Source organism: Hydractinia symbiolongicarpus, chromosome 9 (genome assembly GCF_029227915.1).
Source record: "Hydractinia symbiolongicarpus strain clone_291-10 chromosome 9, HSymV2.1, whole genome shotgun sequence".
NCBI lineage: Eukaryota > Metazoa > Cnidaria > Hydrozoa > Anthoathecata > Hydractiniidae > Hydractinia > Hydractinia symbiolongicarpus.
The window spans coordinates 10,873,531-10,894,184 of record NC_079883.1 but is presented as its reverse complement, the minus strand read 5'-3'; the positions used below and the strand labels follow the sequence as shown (position 1 = coordinate 10,894,184).

At 40.4% G+C, this 20,654-nt stretch overlaps 1 protein-coding gene and 15 non-coding genes across 16 annotated transcripts; 4 read left to right on the top strand and 12 right to left on the bottom strand.

Annotated features, from left to right (window-relative positions):
* The first annotated feature begins 1,618 nt into the window (after positions 1–1,618).
* Positions 1,619–1,737, top strand: LOC130658219 (5S ribosomal RNA). The gene has a single exon (XR_008985436.1). It is a non-coding gene; the product is annotated as a 5S ribosomal RNA (ribosomal RNA).
* A 328-nt stretch (positions 1,738–2,065) lies between these two features.
* On the bottom strand, positions 2,066–2,230 carry LOC130660179 (U1 spliceosomal RNA). Its single transcript, XR_008987379.1, has one exon. It is a non-coding gene; the product is annotated as a U1 spliceosomal RNA (small nuclear RNA).
* Positions 2,231–2,415: 185 nt separating this feature from the next.
* On the bottom strand, positions 2,416–2,607 carry LOC130661225 (U2 spliceosomal RNA). The gene has a single exon (XR_008988419.1). It is a non-coding gene; the product is annotated as a U2 spliceosomal RNA (small nuclear RNA).
* A 322-nt stretch (positions 2,608–2,929) lies between these two features.
* On the bottom strand, positions 2,930–3,002 carry Trnar-acg (transfer RNA arginine (anticodon ACG)). The gene has a single exon. It is a non-coding gene; the product is annotated as a tRNA-Arg (tRNA).
* Positions 3,003–7,410: 4,408 nt separating this feature from the next.
* On the top strand, positions 7,411–7,529 carry LOC130658218 (5S ribosomal RNA). Its single transcript, XR_008985435.1, has one exon. It is a non-coding gene; the product is annotated as a 5S ribosomal RNA (ribosomal RNA).
* Positions 7,530–7,857: 328 nt separating this feature from the next.
* Positions 7,858–8,022, bottom strand: LOC130660178 (U1 spliceosomal RNA). Its single transcript, XR_008987378.1, has one exon. It is a non-coding gene; the product is annotated as a U1 spliceosomal RNA (small nuclear RNA).
* A 185-nt stretch (positions 8,023–8,207) lies between these two features.
* Positions 8,208–8,399, bottom strand: LOC130661224 (U2 spliceosomal RNA). The gene has a single exon (XR_008988418.1). It is a non-coding gene; the product is annotated as a U2 spliceosomal RNA (small nuclear RNA).
* Positions 8,400–8,721: 322 nt separating this feature from the next.
* Positions 8,722–8,794, bottom strand: Trnar-acg (transfer RNA arginine (anticodon ACG)). Its single transcript has one exon. It is a non-coding gene; the product is annotated as a tRNA-Arg (tRNA).
* Positions 8,795–13,262: 4,468 nt separating this feature from the next.
* Positions 13,263–13,381, top strand: LOC130658217 (5S ribosomal RNA). Its single transcript, XR_008985434.1, has one exon. It is a non-coding gene; the product is annotated as a 5S ribosomal RNA (ribosomal RNA).
* A 328-nt stretch (positions 13,382–13,709) lies between these two features.
* Positions 13,710–13,874, bottom strand: LOC130660176 (U1 spliceosomal RNA). Its single transcript, XR_008987377.1, has one exon. It is a non-coding gene; the product is annotated as a U1 spliceosomal RNA (small nuclear RNA).
* Positions 13,875–14,059: 185 nt separating this feature from the next.
* LOC130661223 (U2 spliceosomal RNA) lies at positions 14,060–14,251 on the bottom strand. The gene has a single exon (XR_008988417.1). It is a non-coding gene; the product is annotated as a U2 spliceosomal RNA (small nuclear RNA).
* Positions 14,252–14,573: 322 nt separating this feature from the next.
* On the bottom strand, positions 14,574–14,646 carry Trnar-acg (transfer RNA arginine (anticodon ACG)). The gene has a single exon. It is a non-coding gene; the product is annotated as a tRNA-Arg (tRNA).
* Positions 14,647–17,637: 2,991 nt separating this feature from the next.
* On the bottom strand, positions 17,638–18,270 carry LOC130656481 (late histone H2B.L4-like). The gene has a single exon (XM_057459344.1). It carries the CDS (start codon positions 18,250–18,252, stop codon positions 17,848–17,850), a length of 405 nt encoding a protein of 134 aa, XP_057315327.1. The 5' UTR covers positions 18,253–18,270; the 3' UTR covers positions 17,638–17,847.
* An 844-nt stretch (positions 18,271–19,114) lies between these two features.
* LOC130658216 (5S ribosomal RNA) lies at positions 19,115–19,233 on the top strand. Its single transcript, XR_008985433.1, has one exon. It is a non-coding gene; the product is annotated as a 5S ribosomal RNA (ribosomal RNA).
* A 328-nt stretch (positions 19,234–19,561) lies between these two features.
* LOC130660174 (U1 spliceosomal RNA) lies at positions 19,562–19,726 on the bottom strand. Its single transcript, XR_008987375.1, has one exon. It is a non-coding gene; the product is annotated as a U1 spliceosomal RNA (small nuclear RNA).
* A 185-nt stretch (positions 19,727–19,911) lies between these two features.
* LOC130661221 (U2 spliceosomal RNA) lies at positions 19,912–20,103 on the bottom strand. The gene has a single exon (XR_008988414.1). It is a non-coding gene; the product is annotated as a U2 spliceosomal RNA (small nuclear RNA).
* Positions 20,104–20,654: the final 551 nt, after the last annotated feature.

The following is a 20,654-nucleotide window of genomic DNA, read 5'->3' as shown; positions in this document are numbered from 1 at the left end:
ACATTTATTGCTATACGATACTATGTCATATATGACACAAAAAAAATTTAGAAATACTTTGTAGGGTTAATTTGCCTGGGAGTGTTTCCGTGAAAAGCTGGGTTAAGTTAAATGTAAGCAATAACATGGATCAATGTACTTGTCTTTTCTGCAAGTACAGCTAATAATACGTATGAAAAGTGAAGCTAATCCACACACACATGGGGAAGTATTTTAAATGTAGGCTAGTGTTCTTAAGCACATTATTTAGAAGTTTTATTAACTTCGGTTAACTTGTAGTGACGCCAAGTAAATGTTTTTTTAAAGATGTGTGGTCTTAAAAAAGACCGTTTGTGTTTGGTAGACGTTGGTTTACTTGCTGCTTGTGTATTTTGTGACGGCTTTTGTTCCTTCACTGACTGCGTGTTTTGCAAGTTCTCCAGGCAAGAGAAGACGTACTGCGGTTTGAATTTCACGAGAAGAGATGGTCGACTTTTTGTTTTGAAGAGCCAAACGCGAAGCTTCGGAAGCAATGCGCTCAAAGATGTCGTTGACAAATGAGTTCATGATGCTCATAGCTTTGCTTGAAACTCCGACATCTGGGTGAACTTGTTTCAAAACATTGTAGATGTAAATAGCATAACTTTCCTTTCTCTTTCTCTTGCGTTTCTTTTCACCAGTTCCACCAATCTTTCCTCCTTTTTTGCCGGCTCTTTTTTCACCTTTCTTGGCTACTTTAGGTGCCTGTTTTCCTCCTTTAGCTGCTGCGTCAGACATGGTTAAAAATTTTTGCTACTTAACTTGTAAATAAGCATTAAACTGCAAGTCAAAACTTTTTGTTTATAAGTAAAAAAATCGGATCGAATTCGATCCGAAAACGCCGATACGCAATTTAATTGGTTAAAAAAAAAATCTTTTGTTTAATACTTAATTATGATTGGTTAAAAAAACATGATTTCGATCCTATTTTTATGATGAAAAAACGAGTAAAGTTTATTTCGTTAACACTTACGTTAAATATTCGTACGTTTTTGTATTAACTTACAAATCAAATCGCAGTTATGTCTGGACGTGGAAAAGGTGGAAAAGCTAAGGCTAAAGCCAAGACAAGATCCTCAAGAGCTGGACTTCAATTTCCAGTCGGTAGAGTGCATAGATTCCTTCGTAGAGGGCACTATGCTAACCGAATTGGATCTGGAGCACCAGTTTACTTAGCAGCCGTCTTGGAATATTTATCTGCTGAGATATTGGAGTTGGCTGGTAACGCAGCAAGAGACAACAAAAAAGCTAGGATTATTCCAAGACATTTACAATTGGCTGTTCGTAATGATGAAGAATTAAACAAACTTTTGAGCGGTGTAACCATTGCAGCTGGTGGTGTTTTGCCAAACATTCAAGCTGTCTTACTCCCAAAGAAGAACGACAAAGGACAGAAGAAGTAAACCGCTACACTCAGAAAACAACGGCTATTTTTATAGCCACACATCTTTAAAAAAACATTGTTTTTTTCACAAAACTATAACCTTAAAGTCTAATAGATAATCCATGCATACGCCTTGTCCTAAGTAACTCAAAGAAATTAAATAAAAAAATTTGATCACAACGTCAAAATAAATTGCACGTATTTGCACCTACTAATGTCTACGGCCATACCACGATGAACACACCCGTTCTCGTCTGATCACGGAAGTTAAGCATCGTCGGGCCGGGATAGTACTTGGATGGGGGACCGCCTGGGAACTCCCGGTGTCGTAGGCTTTTCATTTTCATTTGCTGTGATATATTTCTTGTTATAACAATTAAGGAACGTGGCGGTTGTTGAAAGTGTTTCCTATGACATTTTCCTACGACATTTTCAGGTGATAGTACGAGAAAAAAGAGCTTTCAAATGCATACAAACTCGATCTATTGCCGATCATCCAATAACCCTGACGGAATGGCAAATAAAATAAAATTCCGCCGCCTTCCGAGGACTTATATCGCAATCACGTTTCGTAACAGCCAAGCGAGGTTTTACCTTAGCGTTTAAGTCACCACCGACATTTGGCCGCGCAACTTTTCTAAGCTCATTCATTTTGACTTAAGGAGGGGGCGAGCGCGGACGCAGGCCCCCACTACCAGAAATTGTACGGTCGAGTTACTGACGTTTGCAGTAATCGCAGAGGTCAGCCCAAGCGTAGTGCAATGCAAGAGCCTCACTCTGGAAGAAAACCCTCATTGATCAGTCTTTACTTCCCCGTCAGGTAAGTATGAGTTGGAACTGCACCGTAGCATGAGGGTACCCTTCAAAGTTTGTTAATGCTTGTGGCTTGAGTGTGTTATAAACTGCCGTGTCGCGGGGCATAGGCTGTATTCTCCCCCAGTGTACGCGTTTTGTTCCCGCCGTAGACTATGCAGAGTGCCGTCGGAAAGAGGACTGCTATTATTCTTTTATTGCTTATGTGGGCCGCCATCGGTAATAGTGCAACACCAAGGCAACCCGTGGTCACGGCGTGAATGAATCCACCTCCATGACCCAAGGCCAAAAATCAGATTAATATACTGACCATTCAGAGAATGGCCTACCAGATATTAAACTGATAAGAACAGATACTACACTTGATCTTAGCCATTAGGCCGAGAAGCGATAAAGAACAAGCGTTGCCATGATAGGCATCGTCCACACACCGTAACTGCTTGTGGAGCATGTCACGTTACTGTAAAGCTTACAACTGTCACCGCGTACGGATGGACGGCGACATAGTAAAAATCACGGCTGTTGATTTAGCCGTAGGATGGAGAGCGACTGTAGCGAGTGGATGGTAACTTACATGAATGCTAACAAAGGCGACGATACTAAGTGCGTGATATTACTTTCCAATATGTCTGCGTACATTCCGTTTATCAACGCATTACGCCAGAACGTGCGCGCGCGTTACACAGTAGACCATGCAGCCGAAATGCGACAGTGCGACCCTGCCAGGAGTCGAACCTGGAATCCCCTGATTCGTAGTCAGATGCCTTATCCATTGGGCCACAGGGCCATGCTTATGACTTCGCCCCATCGTCATTTTGGCTTGCGCATTCGTTTTACTTACGACAGAATTCTTCGTGTTTGTAGCCATGAAAGAAAGGGACTTCTGTGAGTGAATTTTTTTACTGTGGTCTAATAAAAAAGTCGAAACGCAGTGCCCAATATATGAATTGCTCCTAATAGCCGGAAACAGGCCGTGTCGATGATGTAGGCCGACATACGCAACGCAAACCAAAGAACGCTTTATGAAAATCCTAACACGAGCGCGGAAGAAGCCCAAATTAACAGACTAGATGTAATGCTGAAGACCTCAAACTCCAGCAGCTTCTCTTGCAGACTATTGCGTCGTACTACAAATAAAAATTAACATGCTTTCGCATAGTCGCGGCACCCAAAACGGACATTATACGATGTACAGAAACACACATTTCTGTTTTCGCGCCAAATCAATTCCCGGGAGTGGTACTTTTACGTCCGCATACTTCGCACCGTCTTAAATTATATCTCATTTACACGGTAATGTTTAGTATACTTCTACTGTGATAACAAGCATCGTTTATCGTTGGATTGTTGTAAGAAAACATTAAAAATGAGTGAAGCAGCTTCTCCAAAGAAAATCGCACCCAAGAAGAAACCTGCTGCAAAGAAGACAGCTGATCACCCTAAATATGTGGACATGATCAAGGCTGCTATCGCTACCCTAAAGGAACGCGGTGGTTCATCTCGCCAAGCTATTACAAAATATATTCATGCAAATTACAAAGTTGCTGAAAACTCAGATCATCATCTGAAAATGGCTCTTAAACGAGGAGTAACATCAGGCGATTTGATTCAAACTAAAGGCACTGGTGCTTCTGGATCATTCAAGCTAGGTCAGGTAAAAAAAGAAAAACCTAAGAAAAAGGCCGCAGCAAAAAAGCCAACGGCAAAGAAAGCAGCAAAGAAGCCTGCCACAAAGAAAGCCTCGGCTAAGAAACCAGCAGCTAAGAAACCCACAAAGAAGCCTGTTGCTAAAAAACCTGCAGCAAAGAAGGTCAAAAAGACTCCCAAAAAGGCAGCAAAGAAGACCGCAAAAAAATAATTTGTGTGTATCTGGCTATTACATTAACAAACGGCTATTTTTATAGCCACACATTTACAAAAAAACATTATCTTGGTACAAAGTTAAACTTGTTTAAGTCACTTAAACAGTTAAAAAAGAGTAAATTTAAGATTAGATTCCCTAAGTTTAAGTATTTTCGTTTTTAAATTTCTTATTTTCTTGCTTTTACTTTTCTTGCCCTTCATATTTTTAACATTGTCAAACTTTATGTAGCATAAAATTTTTATGTAGCATAAAATTTAAACAGAAAGCAGGACAAAGTTTGATATAAAAAGCTAGCCGTAATATTTTTTATGGATGTGTGGCTATAAAAATAGCCGTTTTTTGTTTGGTAAGATGCTTAGGCACGTTCCCCACGAATTCTTCTTGCCAACTGGATGTCTTTAGGCATGATTGTAACTCGTTTTGCGTGAATGGCACACAAGTTAGTATCCTCGAACAAGCCAACAAGGTACGCTTCAGAAGCCTCTTGCAGAGCCATAACGGCTGTGCTCTGGAATCGCAGATCTGTTTTGAAGTCCTGAGCAATTTCTCGCACAAGACGCTGGAAAGGCAACTTGCGGATCAAGAGCTCGGTTGACTTCTGGTATCTTCTGATTTCTCTGAGAGCAACTGTACCAGGTCTGTAACGATGTGGTTTTTTCACTCCTCCAGTAGCTGGTGCGCTTTTCCTCGCAGCTTTAGTGGCGAGTTGTTTTCGTGGAGCCTTTCCTCCAGTAGATTTACGTGCAGTTTGCTTTGTACGAGCCATATTTTAAGAAGTCGATGTAGTACGGATACACAAGACGGTCTAAAATGCACTATCGCGCCAAAGTTTTATTTCTCATATTGATTGACAGCTAAGGTTCAAAACAAACCATTTGATTGGTGCTAAGAAAGTAATTTCTGATTGGCTGCATAATGACATTACGCTCATTACTTTAACATTTTTATAAAATCTGTGTTTTTTGGCTACGGGAAAACGGCTGTATCTTCTGATACACAAAAGCTTTTGACTTTTTTTTTTTTTAGTAAGTAGCAGAAGGTTTGGCGAATTCCAACGATGCCAAATTTATTGCCTTACTGAAACATTAAGACCACGAATTTTTAAAAAAACTACAGTTTTACTTAAAAAAATGTACAAAATGTTCGGAACATTTTGTAATGACGCAACTCTATTGGTTAATTAGGGTGTTTCCACGAGCAGTAGGTAATTTTATGGCCTCTTTTTAAAGCTGTCTGAATTCTGTTAACTCAAACGTTGTTTTTGTACTCGTTCTGTACGCAACTATATCAATATGTCTGGACGCGGAAAAGGAGGTAAAGGATTGGGAAAAGGAGGTGCTAAACGTCACCGAAAAATTCTTCGTGATAACATTCAGGGAATCACAAAACCTGCTATTCGGCGTCTTGCTCGACGAGGTGGTGTCAAACGTATCTCTGGCCTTATCTATGAGGAAACCAGAGGTGTACTGAAGGTTTTCTTAGAGAATGTTATTCGTGATGCTGTAACCTACACAGAGCACGCTAAACGCAAGACCGTTACCGCTATGGATGTTGTTTATGCCTTAAAACGTCAAGGAAGAACTCTTTACGGATTCGGAGGTTAAGCGTTGTCATTGCTCAACAAAAACGGCTATTTTTATAGCCACAAATCTTTTAAAACATTACTTTGTGCACGCTTCCAAATTACACAATGTGTAAAGTCTTGTCACAGTTACATTTATTGCTATACGATACTATGTCATATATGACACAAAAAAAATTTAGAAATACTTTGTAGGGTTAATTTGCCTGGGAGTGTTTCCGTGAAAAGCTGGGTTAAGTTAAATGTAAGCAATAACATGGATCAATGTACTTGTCTTTTCTGCAAGTACAGCTAATAATACGTATGAAAAGTGAAGCTAATCCACACACACATGGGGAAGTATTTTAAATGTAGGCTAGTGTTCTTAAGCACATTATTTAGAAGTTTTATTAACTTCGGTTAACTTGTAGTGACGCCAAGTAAATGTTTTTTTAAAGATGTGTGGTCTTAAAAAAGACCGTTTGTGTTTGGTAGACGTTGGTTTACTTGCTGCTTGTGTATTTTGTGACGGCTTTTGTTCCTTCACTGACTGCGTGTTTTGCAAGTTCTCCAGGCAAGAGAAGACGTACTGCGGTTTGAATTTCACGAGAAGAGATGGTCGACTTTTTGTTTTGAAGAGCCAAACGCGAAGCTTCGGAAGCAATGCGCTCAAAGATGTCGTTGACAAATGAGTTCATGATGCTCATAGCTTTGCTTGAAACTCCGACATCTGGGTGAACTTGTTTCAAAACATTGTAGATGTAAATAGCATAACTTTCCTTTCTCTTTCTCTTGCGTTTCTTTTCACCAGTTCCACCAATCTTTCCTCCTTTTTTGCCGGCTCTTTTTTCACCTTTCTTGGCTACTTTAGGTGCCTGTTTTCCTCCTTTAGCTGCTGCGTCAGACATGGTTAAAAATTTTTGCTACTTAACTTGTAAATAAGCATTAAACTGCAAGTCAAAACTTTTTGTTTATAAGTAAAAAAATCGGATCGAATTCGATCCGAAAACGCCGATACGCAATTTAATTGGTTAAAAAAAAAATCTTTTGTTTAATACTTAATTATGATTGGTTAAAAAAACATGATTTCGATCCTATTTTTATGATGAAAAAACGAGTAAAGTTTATTTCGTTAACACTTACGTTAAATATTCGTACGTTTTTGTATTAACTTACAAATCAAATCGCAGTTATGTCTGGACGTGGAAAAGGTGGAAAAGCTAAGGCTAAAGCCAAGACAAGATCCTCAAGAGCTGGACTTCAATTTCCAGTCGGTAGAGTGCATAGATTCCTTCGTAGAGGGCACTATGCTAACCGAATTGGATCTGGAGCACCAGTTTACTTAGCAGCCGTCTTGGAATATTTATCTGCTGAGATATTGGAGTTGGCTGGTAACGCAGCAAGAGACAACAAAAAAGCTAGGATTATTCCAAGACATTTACAATTGGCTGTTCGTAATGATGAAGAATTAAACAAACTTTTGAGCGGTGTAACCATTGCAGCTGGTGGTGTTTTGCCAAACATTCAAGCTGTCTTACTCCCAAAGAAGAACGACAAAGGACAGAAGAAGTAAACCGCTACACTCAGAAAACAACGGCTATTTTTATAGCCACACATCTTTAAAAAAACATTGTTTTTTTCACAAAACTATAACCTTAAAGTCTAATAGATAATCCATGCATACGCCTTGTCCTAAGTAACTCAAAGAAATTAAATAAAAAAATTTGATCACAACGTCAAAATAAATTGCACGTATTTGCACCTACTAATGTCTACGGCCATACCACGATGAACACACCCGTTCTCGTCTGATCACGGAAGTTAAGCATCGTCGGGCCGGGATAGTACTTGGATGGGGGACCGCCTGGGAACTCCCGGTGTCGTAGGCTTTTCATTTTCATTTGCTGTGATATATTTCTTGTTATAACAATTAAGGAACGTGGCGGTTGTTGAAAGTGTTTCCTATGACATTTTCCTACGACATTTTCAGGTGATAGTACGAGAAAAAAGAGCTTTCAAATGCATACAAACTCGATCTATTGCCGATCATCCAATAACCCTGACGGAATGGCAAATAAAATAAAATTCCGCCGCCTTCCGAGGACTTATATCGCAATCACGTTTCGTAACAGCCAAGCGAGGTTTTACCTTAGCGTTTAAGTCACCACCGACATTTGGCCGCGCAACTTTTCTAAGCTCATTCATTTTGACTTAAGGAGGGGGCGAGCGCGGACGCAGGCCCCCACTACCAGAAATTGTACGGTCGAGTTACTGACGTTTGCAGTAATCGCAGAGGTCAGCCCAAGCGTAGTGCAATGCAAGAGCCTCACTCTGGAAGAAAACCCTCATTGATCAGTCTTTACTTCCCCGTCAGGTAAGTATGAGTTGGAACTGCACCGTAGCATGAGGGTACCCTTCAAAGTTTGTTAATGCTTGTGGCTTGAGTGTGTTATAAACTGCCGTGTCGCGGGGCATAGGCTGTATTCTCCCCCAGTGTACGCGTTTTGTTCCCGCCGTAGACTATGCAGAGTGCCGTCGGAAAGAGGACTGCTATTATTCTTTTATTGCTTATGTGGGCCGCCATCGGTAATAGTGCAACACCAAGGCAACCCGTGGTCACGGCGTGAATGAATCCACCTCCATGACCCAAGGCCAAAAATCAGATTAATATACTGACCATTCAGAGAATGGCCTACCAGATATTAAACTGATAAGAACAGATACTACACTTGATCTTAGCCATTAGGCCGAGAAGCGATAAAGAACAAGCGTTGCCATGATAGGCATCGTCCACACACCGTAACTGCTTGTGGAGCATGTCACGTTACTGTAAAGCTTACAACTGTCACCGCGTACGGATGGACGGCGACATAGTAAAAATCACGGCTGTTGATTTAGCCGTAGGATGGAGAGCGACTGTAGCGAGTGGATGGTAACTTACATGAATGCTAACAAAGGCGACGATACTAAGTGCGTGATATTACTTTCCAATATGTCTGCGTACATTCCGTTTATCAACGCATTACGCCAGAACGTGCGCGCGCGTTACACAGTAGACCATGCAGCCGAAATGCGACAGTGCGACCCTGCCAGGAGTCGAACCTGGAATCCCCTGATTCGTAGTCAGATGCCTTATCCATTGGGCCACAGGGCCATGCTTATGACTTCGCCCCATCGTCATTTTGGCTTGCGCATTCGTTTTACTTACGACAGAATTCTTCGTGTTTGTAGCCATGAAAGAAAGGGACTTCTGTGAGTGAATTTTTTTACTGTGGTCTAATAAAAAAGTCGAAACGCAGTGCCCAATATATGAATTGCTCCTAATAGCCGGAAACAGGCCGTGTCGATGATGTAGGCCGACATACGCAACGCAAACCAAAGAACGCTTTATGAAAATCCTAACACGAGCGCGGAAGAAGCCCAAATTAACAGACTAGATGTAATGCTGAAGACCTCAAACTCCAGCAGCTTCTCTTGCAGACTATTGCGTCGTACTACAAATAAAAATTAACATGCTTTCGCATAGTCGCGGCACCCAAAACGGACATTATACGATGTACAGAAACACACATTTCTGTTTTCGCGCCAAATCAATTCCCGGGAGTGGTACTTTTACGTCCGCATACTTCGCACCGTCTTAAATTATATCTCATTTACACGGTAATGTTTAGTATACTTCTACTGTGATAACAAGCATCGTTTATCGTTGGATTGTTGTAAGAAAACATTAAAAATGAGTGAAGCAGCTTCTCCAAAGAAAATCGCACCCAAGAAGAAACCTGCTGCAAAGAAGACAGCTGATCACCCTAAATATGTGGACATGATCAAGGCTGCTATCGCTACCCTAAAGGAACGCGGTGGTTCATCTCGCCAAGCTATTACAAAATATATTCATGCAAATTACAAAGTTGCTGAAAACTCAGATCATCATCTGAAAATGGCTCTTAAACGAGGAGTAACATCAGGCGATTTGATTCAAACTAAAGGCACTGGTGCTTCTGGATCATTCAAGCTAGGTCAGGTAAAAAAAGAAAAACCTAAGAAAAAGGCCGCAGCAAAAAAGCCAACGGCAAAGAAGCCTACTGCAAAGAAAAGTACACCAAAAAAGAAGCCAGCAAAGAAGAGCACGCCAAAGAAAGCAGCAAAGAAGCCTGCCACAAAGAAAGCCTCGGCTAAGAAACCAGCAGCTAAGAAACCCACAAAGAAGCCTGTTGCTAAAAAACCTGCAGCAAAGAAGGTCAAAAAGACTCCCAAAAAGGCAGCAAAGAAGACTGCAAAAAAATAATTTGTGTGTATCTGGCTATTACATTAACAAACGGCTATTTTTATAGCCACACATTTACAAAAAAACATTATCTTGGTACAAAGTTAAACTTGTTTAAGTCACTTAAACAGTTAAAAAAGAGTAAATTTAAGATTAGATTCCCTAAGTTTAAGTATTTTCGTTTTTAAATTTCTTATTTTCTTGCTTTTACTTTTCTTGCCCTTCATATTTTTAACATTGTCAAACTTTATGTAGCATAAAATTTTTATGTAGCATAAAATTTAAACAGAAAGCAGGACAAAGTTTGATATAAAAAGCTAGCCGTAATATTTTTTATGGATGTGTGGCTATAAAAATAGCCGTTTTTTGTTTGGTAAGATGCTTAGGCACGTTCCCCACGAATTCTTCTTGCCAACTGGATGTCTTTAGGCATGATTGTAACTCGTTTTGCGTGAATGGCACACAAGTTAGTATCCTCGAACAAGCCAACAAGGTACGCTTCAGAAGCCTCTTGCAGAGCCATAACGGCTGTGCTCTGGAATCGCAGATCTGTTTTGAAGTCCTGAGCAATTTCTCGCACAAGACGCTGGAAAGGCAACTTGCGGATCAAGAGCTCGGTTGACTTCTGGTATCTTCTGATTTCTCTGAGAGCAACTGTACCAGGTCTGTAACGATGTGGTTTTTTCACTCCTCCAGTAGCTGGTGCGCTTTTCCTCGCAGCTTTAGTGGCGAGTTGTTTTCGTGGAGCCTTTCCTCCAGTAGATTTACGTGCAGTTTGCTTTGTACGAGCCATATTTTAAGAAGTCGATGTAGTACGGATACACAAGACGGTCTAAAATGGACTATCGCGCCAAAGTTTTATTTCTCATATTGATTGACAGCTAAGGTTCAAAACAAACCATTTGATTGGTGCTAAGAAAGTAATTTCTGATTGGCTGCATAATGACATTACGCTCATTACTTTAACATTTTTATAAAATCTGTGTTTTTTGGCTACGGGAAAACGGCTGTATCTTCTGATACACAAAAGCTTTTGACTTTTTTTTTTTTTAGTAAGTAGCAGAAGGTTTGGCGAATTCCAACGATGCCAAATTTATTGCCTTACTGAAACATTAAGACCACGAATTTTTAAAAAAACTACAGTTTTACTTAAAAAAATGTACAAAATGTTCGGAACATTTTGTAATGACGCAACTCTATTGGTTAATTAGGGTGTTTCCACGAGCAGTAGGTAATTTTATGGCCTCTTTTTAAAGCTGTCTGAATTCTGTTAACTCAAACGTTGTTTTTGTACTCGTTCTGTACGCAACTATATCAATATGTCTGGACGCGGAAAAGGAGGTAAAGGATTGGGAAAAGGAGGTGCTAAACGTCACCGAAAAATTCTTCGTGATAACATTCAGGGAATCACAAAACCTGCTATTCGGCGTCTTGCTCGACGAGGTGGTGTCAAACGTATCTCTGGCCTTATCTATGAGGAAACCAGAGGTGTACTGAAGGTTTTCTTAGAGAATGTTATTCGTGATGCTGTAACCTACACAGAGCACGCTAAACGCAAGACCGTTACCGCTATGGATGTTGTTTATGCCTTAAAACGTCAAGGAAGAACTCTTTACGGATTCGGAGGTTAAGCGTTGTCATTGCTCAACAAAAACGGCTATTTTTATAGCCACAAATCTTTTAAAACATTACTTTGTGCACGCTTCCAAATTACACAATGTGTAAAGTCTTGTCACAGTTACATTTATTGCTATACGATACTATGTCATATATGACACAAAAAAAATTTAGAAATACTTTGTAGGGTTAATTTGCCTGGGAGTGTTTCCGTGAAAAGCTGGGTTAAGTTAAATGTAAGCAATAACATGGATCAATGTACTTGTCTTTTCTGCAAGTACAGCTAATAATACGTATGAAAAGTGAAGCTAATCCACACACACATGGGGAAGTATTTTAAATGTAGGCTAGTGTTCTTAAGCACATTATTTAGAAGTTTTATTAACTTCGGTTAACTTGTAGTGACGCCAAGTAAATGTTTTTTTAAAGATGTGTGGTCTTAAAAAAGACCGTTTGTGTTTGGTAGACGTTGGTTTACTTGCTGCTTGTGTATTTTGTGACGGCTTTTGTTCCTTCACTGACTGCGTGTTTTGCAAGTTCTCCAGGCAAGAGAAGACGTACTGCGGTTTGAATTTCACGAGAAGAGATGGTCGACTTTTTGTTTTGAAGAGCCAAACGCGAAGCTTCGGAAGCAATGCGCTCAAAGATGTCGTTGACAAATGAGTTCATGATGCTCATAGCTTTGCTTGAAACTCCGACATCTGGGTGAACTTGTTTCAAAACATTGTAGATGTAAATAGCATAACTTTCCTTTCTCTTTCTCTTGCGTTTCTTTTCACCAGTTCCACCAATCTTTCCTCCTTTTTTGCCGGCTCTTTTTTCACCTTTCTTGGCTACTTTAGGTGCCTGTTTTCCTCCTTTAGCTGCTGCGTCAGACATGGTTAAAAATTTTTGCTACTTAACTTGTAAATAAGCATTAAACTGCAAGTCAAAACTTTTTGTTTATAAGTAAAAAAATCGGATCGAATTCGATCCGAAAACGCCGATACGCAATTTAATTGGTTAAAAAAAAAATCTTTTGTTTAATACTTAATTATGATTGGTTAAAAAAACATGATTTCGATCCTATTTTTATGATGAAAAAACGAGTAAAGTTTATTTCGTTAACACTTACGTTAAATATTCGTACGTTTTTGTATTAACTTACAAATCAAATCGCAGTTATGTCTGGACGTGGAAAAGGTGGAAAAGCTAAGGCTAAAGCCAAGACAAGATCCTCAAGAGCTGGACTTCAATTTCCAGTCGGTAGAGTGCATAGATTCCTTCGTAGAGGGCACTATGCTAACCGAATTGGATCTGGAGCACCAGTTTACCTAGCAGCCGTCTTGGAATATTTATCTGCTGAGATATTGGAGTTGGCTGGTAACGCAGCAAGAGACAACAAAAAAGCTAGGATTATTCCAAGACATTTACAATTGGCTGTTCGTAATGATGAAGAATTAAACAAACTTTTGAGCGGTGTAACCATTGCAGCTGGTGGTGTTTTGCCAAACATTCAAGCTGTCTTACTCCCAAAGAAGAACGACAAAGGACAGAAGAAGTAAACCGCTACACTCAGAAAACAACGGCTATTTTTATAGCCACACATCTTTAAAAAAACATTGTTTTTTTCACAAAACTATAACCTTAAAGTCTAATAGATAATCCATGCATACGCCTTGTCCTAAGTAACTCAAAGAAATTAAATAAAAAAATTTGATCACAACGTCAAAATAAATTGCACGTATTTGCACCTACTAATGTCTACGGCCATACCACGATGAACACACCCGTTCTCGTCTGATCACGGAAGTTAAGCATCGTCGGGCCGGGATAGTACTTGGATGGGGGACCGCCTGGGAACTCCCGGTGTCGTAGGCTTTTCATTTTCATTTGCTGTGATATATTTCTTGTTATAACAATTAAGGAACGTGGCGGTTGTTGAAAGTGTTTCCTATGACATTTTCCTACGACATTTTCAGGTGATAGTACGAGAAAAAAGAGCTTTCAAATGCATACAAACTCGATCTATTGCCGATCATCCAATAACCCTGACGGAATGGCAAATAAAATAAAATTCCGCCGCCTTCCGAGGACTTATATCGCAATCACGTTTCGTAACAGCCAAGCGAGGTTTTACCTTAGCGTTTAAGTCACCACCGACATTTGGCCGCGCAACTTTTCTAAGCTCATTCATTTTGACTTAAGGAGGGGGCGAGCGCGGACGCAGGCCCCCACTACCAGAAATTGTACGGTCGAGTTACTGACGTTTGCAGTAATCGCAGAGGTCAGCCCAAGCGTAGTGCAATGCAAGAGCCTCACTCTGGAAGAAAACCCTCATTGATCAGTCTTTACTTCCCCGTCAGGTAAGTATGAGTTGGAACTGCACCGTAGCATGAGGGTACCCTTCAAAGTTTGTTAATGCTTGTGGCTTGAGTGTGTTATAAACTGCCGTGTCGCGGGGCATAGGCTGTATTCTCCCCCAGTGTACGCGTTTTGTTCCCGCCGTAGACTATGCAGAGTGCCGTCGGAAAGAGGACTGCTATTATTCTTTTATTGCTTATGTGGGCCGCCATCGGTAATAGTGCAACACCAAGGCAACCCGTGGTCACGGCGTGAATGAATCCACCTCCATGACCCAAGGCCAAAAATCAGATTAATATACTGACCATTCAGAGAATGGCCTACCAGATATTAAACTGATAAGAACAGATACTACACTTGATCTTAGCCATTAGGCCGAGAAGCGATAAAGAACAAGCGTTGCCATGATAGGCATCGTCCACACACCGTAACTGCTTGTGGAGCATGTCACGTTACTGTAAAGCTTACAACTGTCACCGCGTACGGATGGACGGCGACATAGTAAAAATCACGGCTGTTGATTTAGCCGTAGGATGGAGAGCGACTGTAGCGAGTGGATGGTAACTTACATGAATGCTAACAAAGGCGACGATACTAAGTGCGTGATATTACTTTCCAATATGTCTGCGTACATTCCGTTTATCAACGCATTACGCCAGAACGTGCGCGCGCGTTACACAGTAGACCATGCAGCCGAAATGCGACAGTGCGACCCTGCCAGGAGTCGAACCTGGAATCCCCTGATTCGTAGTCAGATGCCTTATCCATTGGGCCACAGGGCCATGCTTATGACTTCGCCCCATCGTCATTTTGGCTTGCGCATTCGTTTTACTTACGACAGAATTCTTCGTGTTTGTAGCCATGAAAGAAAGGGACTTCTGTGAGTGAATTTTTTTACTGTGGTCTAATAAAAATGTCGAAACGCAGTGCCCAATATATGAATTGCTCCTAATAGCCGGAAACAGGCCGTGTCGATGATGTAGGCCGACATACGCAACGCAAACCAAAGAACGCTTTATGAAAATCCTAACACGAGCGCGGAAGAAGCCCAAATTAACAGACTAGATGTAATGCTGAAGACCTCAAACTCCAGCAGCTTCTCTTGCAGACTATTGCGTCGTACTACAAATAAAAATTAACATGCTTTCGCATAGTCGCGGCACCCAAAACGGACATTATACGATGTACAGAAACACACATTTCTGTTTTCGCGCCAAATCAATTCCCGGGAGTGGTACTTTTACGTCCGCATACTTCGCACCGTCTTAAATTATATCTCATTTACACGGTAATGTTTAGTATACTTCTACTGTGATAACAAGCATCGTTTATCGTTGGATTGTTGTAAGAAAACATTAAAAATGAGTGAAGCAGCTTCTCCAAAGAAAATCGCACCCAAGAAGAAACCTGCTGCAAAGAAGACAGCTGATCACCCTAAATATGTGGACATGATCAAGGCTGCTATCGCTACCCTAAAGGAACGCGGTGGTTCATCTCGCCAAGCTATTACAAAATATATTCATGCAAATTACAAAGTTGCTGAAAACTCAGATCATCATCTGAAAATGGCTCTTAAACGAGGAGTAACATCAGGCGATTTGATTCAAACTAAAGGCACTGGTGCTTCTGGATCATTCAAGCTAGGTCAGGTAAAAAAAGAAAAACCTAAGAAAAAGGCCGCAGCAAAAAAGCCAACGGCAAAGAAGCCTACTGCAAAGAAAAGTACACCAAAAAAGAAGCCAGCAAAGAAGAGCACGCCAAAGAAAGCAGCAAAGAAGCCTGCCACAAAGAAAGCCTCGGCTAAGAAACCAGCAGCTAAGAAACCCACAAAGAAGCCTGTTGCTAAAAAACCTGCAGCAAAGAAGGTCAAAAAGACTCCCAAAAAGGCAGCAAAGAAGACCGCAAAAAAATAATTTGTGTGTATCTGGCTATTACATTAACAAACGGCTATTTTTATAGCCACACATTTACAAAAAAACATTATCTTGGTACAAAGTTAAACTTGTTTAAGTCACTTAAACAGTTAAAAAAGAGTAAATTTAAGATTAGATTCCCTAAGTTTAAGTATTTTCGTTTTTAAATTTCTTATTTTCTTGCTTTTACTTTTCTTGCCCTTCATATTTTTAACATTGTCAAACTTTATGTAGCATAAAATTTTTATGTAGCATAAAATTTAAACAGAAAGCAGGACAAAGTTTGATATAAAAAGCTAGCCGTAATATTTTTTATGGATGTGTGGCTATAAAAATAGCCGTTTTTTGTTTGGTAAGATGCTTAGGCACGTTCCCCACGAATTCTTCTTGCCAACTGGATGTCTTTAGGCATGATTGTAACTCGTTTTGCGTGAATGGCACACAAGTTAGTATCCTCGAACAAGCCAACAAGGTACGCTTCAGAAGCCTCTTGCAGAGCCATAACGGCTGTGCTCTGGAATCGCAGATCTGTTTTGAAGTCCTGAGCAATTTCTCGCACAAGACGCTGGAAAGGCAACTTGCGGATCAAGAGCTCGGTTGACTTCTGGTATCTTCTGATTTCTCTGAGAGCAACTGTACCAGGTCTGTAACGATGTGGTTTTTTCACTCCTCCAGTAGCTGGTGCGCTTTTCCTCGCAGCTTTAGTGGCGAGTTGTTTTCGTGGAGCCTTTCCTCCAGTAGATTTACGTGCAGTTTGCTTTGTACGAGCCATATTTTAAGAAGTCGATGTAGTACGGATACACAAGACGGTCTAAAATGCACTATCGCGCCAAAGTTTTATTTCTCATATTGATTGACAGCTAAGGTTCAAAACAAACCATTTGATTGGTGCTAAGAAAGTAATTTCTGATTGGCTGCATAATGACATTACGCTCATTACTTTAACATTTTTATAAAATCTGTGTTTTTTGGCTACGGGAAAACGGCTGTATCTTCTGATACACAAAAGCTTTTGACTTTTTTTTTTTTTAGTAAGTAGCAGAAGGTTTGGCGAATTCCAACGATGCCAAATTTATTGCCTTACTGAAACATTAAGACCACGAATTTTTAAAAAAACTACAGTTTTACTTAAAAAAATGTACAAAATGTTCGGAACATTTTGTAATGACGCAACTCTATTGGTTAATTAGGGTGTTTCCACGAGCAGTAGGTAATTTTATGGCCTCTTTTTAAAGCTGTCTGAATTCTGTTAACTCAAACGTTGTTTTTGTACTCGTTCTGTACGCAACTATATCAATATGTCTGGACGCGGAAAAGGAGGTAAAGGATTGGGAAAAGGAGGTGCTAAACGTCACCGAAAAATTCTTCGTGATAACATTCAGGGAATCACAAAACCTGCTATTCGGCGTCTTGCTCGACGAGGTGGTGTCAAACGTATCTCTGGCCTTATCTATGAGGAAACCAGAGGTGTACTGAAGGTTTTCTTAGAGAATGTTATTCGTGATGCTGTAACCTACACAGAGCACGCTAAACGCAAGACCGTTACCGCTATGGATGTTGTTTATGCCTTAAAACGTCAAGGAAGAACTCTTTACGGATTCGGAGGTTAAGCGTTGTCATTGCTCAACAAAAACGGCTATTTTTATAGCCACAAATCTTTTAAAACATTACTTTGTGCACGCTTCCAAATTACACAATGTGTAAAGTCTTGTCACAGTTACATTTATTGCTATACGATACTATGTCATATATGACACAAAAAAAATTTAGAAATACTTTGTAGGGTTAATTTGCCTGGGAGTGTTTCCGTGAAAAGCTGGGTTAAGTTAAATGTAAGCAATAACATGGATCAATGTACTTGTCTTTTCTGCAAGTACAGCTAATAATACGTATGAAAAGTGAAGCTAATCCACACACACATGGGGAAGTATTTTAAATGTAGGCTAGTGTTCTTAAGCACATTATTTAGAAGTTTTATTAACTTCGGTTAACTTGTAGTGACGCCAAGTAAATGTTTTTTTAAAGATGTGTGGTCTTAAAAAAGACCGTTTGTGTTTGGTAGACGTTGGTTTACTTGCTGCTTGTGTATTTTGTGACGGCTTTTGTTCCTTCACTGACTGCGTGTTTTGCAAGTTCTCCAGGCAAGAGAAGACGTACTGCGGTTTGAATTTCACGAGAAGAGATGGTCGACTTTTTGTTTTGAAGAGCCAAACGCGAAGCTTCGGAAGCAATGCGCTCAAAGATGTCGTTGACAAATGAGTTCATGATGCTCATAGCTTTGCTTGAAACTCCGACATCTGGGTGAACTTGTTTCAAAACATTGTAGATGTAAATAGCATAACTTTCCTTTCTCTTTCTCTTGCGTTTCTTTTCACCAGTTCCACCAATCTTTCCTCCTTTTTTGCCGGCTCTTTTTTCACCTTCCTTGGCTACTTTAGGTGCCTGTTTTCCTCCTTTAGCTGCTGCGTCAGACATGGTTAAAAATTTTTGCTACTTAACTTGTAAATAAGCATTAAACTGCAAGTCAAAACTTTTTGTTTATAAGTAAAAAAATCGGATCGAATTCGATCCGAAAACGCCGATACGCAATTTAATTGGTTAAAAAAAAAATCTTTTGTTTAATACTTAATTATGATTGGTTAAAAAAACATGATTTCGATCCTATTTTTATGATGAAAAAACGAGTAAAGTTTATTTCGTTAACACTTACGTTAAATATTCGTACGTTTTTGTATTAACTTACAAATCAAATCGCAGTTATGTCTGGACGTGGAAAAGGTGGAAAAGCTAAGGCTAAAGCCAAGACAAGATCCTCAAGAGCTGGACTTCAATTTCCAGTCGGTAGAGTGCATAGATTCCTTCGTAGAGGGCACTATGCTAACCGAATTGGATCTGGAGCACCAGTTTACTTAGCAGCCGTCTTGGAATATTTATCTGCTGAGATATTGGAGTTGGCTGGTAACGCAGCAAGAGACAACAAAAAAGCTAGGATTATTCCAAGACATTTACAATTGGCTGTTCGTAATGATGAAGAATTAAACAAACTTTTGAGCGGTGTAACCATTGCAGCTGGTGGTGTTTTGCCAAACATTCAAGCTGTCTTACTCCCAAAGAAGAACGACAAAGGACAGAAGAAGTAAACCGCTACACTCAGAAAACAACGGCTATTTTTATAGCCACACATCTTTAAAAAAACATTGTTTTTTTCACAAAACTATAACCTTAAAGTCTAATAGATAATCCATGCATACGCCTTGTCCTAAGTAACTCAAAGAAATTAAATAAAAAAATTTGATCACAACGTCAAAATAAATTGCACGTATTTGCACCTACTAATGTCTACGGCCATACCACGATGAACACACCCGTTCTCGTCTGATCACGGAAGTTAAGCATCGTCGGGCCGGGATAGTACTTGGATGGGGGACCGCCTGGGAACTCCCGGTGTCGTAGGCTTTTCATTTTCATTTGCTGTGATATATTTCTTGTTATAACAATTAAGGAACGTGGCGGTTGTTGAAAGTGTTTCCTATGACATTTTCCTACGACATTTTCAGGTGATAGTACGAGAAAAAAGAGCTTTCAAATGCATACAAACTCGATCTATTGCCGATCATCCAATAACCCTGACGGAATGGCAAATAAAATAAAATTCCGCCGCCTTCCGAGGACTTATATCGCAATCACGTTTCGTAACAGCCAAGCGAGGTTTTACCTTAGCGTTTAAGTCACCACCGACATTTGGCCGCGCAACTTTTCTAAGCTCATTCATTTTGACTTAAGGAGGGGGCGAGCGCGGACGCAGGCCCCCACTACCAGAAATTGTACGGTCGAGTTACTGACGTTTGCAGTAATCGCAGAGGTCAGCCCAAGCGTAGTGCAATGCAAGAGCCTCACTCTGGAAGAAAACCCTCATTGATCAGTCTTTACTTCCCCGTCAGGTAAGTATGAGTTGGAACTGCACCGTAGCATGAGGGTACCCTTCAAAGTTTGTTAATGCTTGTGGCTTGAGTGTGTTATAAACTGCCGTGTCGCGGGGCATAGGCTGTATTCTCCCCCAGTGTACGCGTTTTGTTCCCGCCGTAGACTATGCAGAGTGCCGTCGGAAAGAGGACTGCTATTATTCTTTTATTGCTTATGTGGGCCGCCATCGGTAATAGTGCAACACCAAGGCAACCCGTGGTCACGGCGTGAATGAATCCACCTCCATGACCCAAGGCCAAAAATCAGATTAATATACTGACCATTCAGAGAATGGCCTACCAGATATTAAACTGATAAGAACAGATACTACACTTGATCTTAGCCATTAGGCCGAGAAGCGATAAAGAACAAGCGTTGCCATGATAGGCATCGTCCACACACCGTAACTGCTTGTGGAGCATGTCACGTTACTGTAAAGCTTACAACTGTCACCGCGTACGGATTGACGGCGACATAGTAACAATCACGGCTGTTGATTTAGCCGTAGGATGGAGAGCGACTGTAGCGAGTGGATGGTAACTTACATGAATGCTAACAAAGGCGACGATACTAAGTGCGTGATATTACTTTCCAATATGTCTGCGTACATTCCGTTTATCAACGCATTACGCCAGAACGTGCGCGCGCGTTACACAGTAGACCATGCAGCCGAAATGCGACAGTGCGACCCTCGGCTAAGAAACCAGCAGCTAAGAAACCCACAAAGAAGCCTGTTGCTAAAAAACCTGCAGCAAAGAAGGTCAAAAAGACTCCCAAAAAGGCAGCAAAGAAGACCGCAAAAAAATAATTTGTGTGTATCTGGCTATTACATTAACAAACGGCTATTTTTATAGCCACACATTTACAAAAAAACATTATCTTGGTACAAAGTTAAACTTGTTTAAGTCACTTAA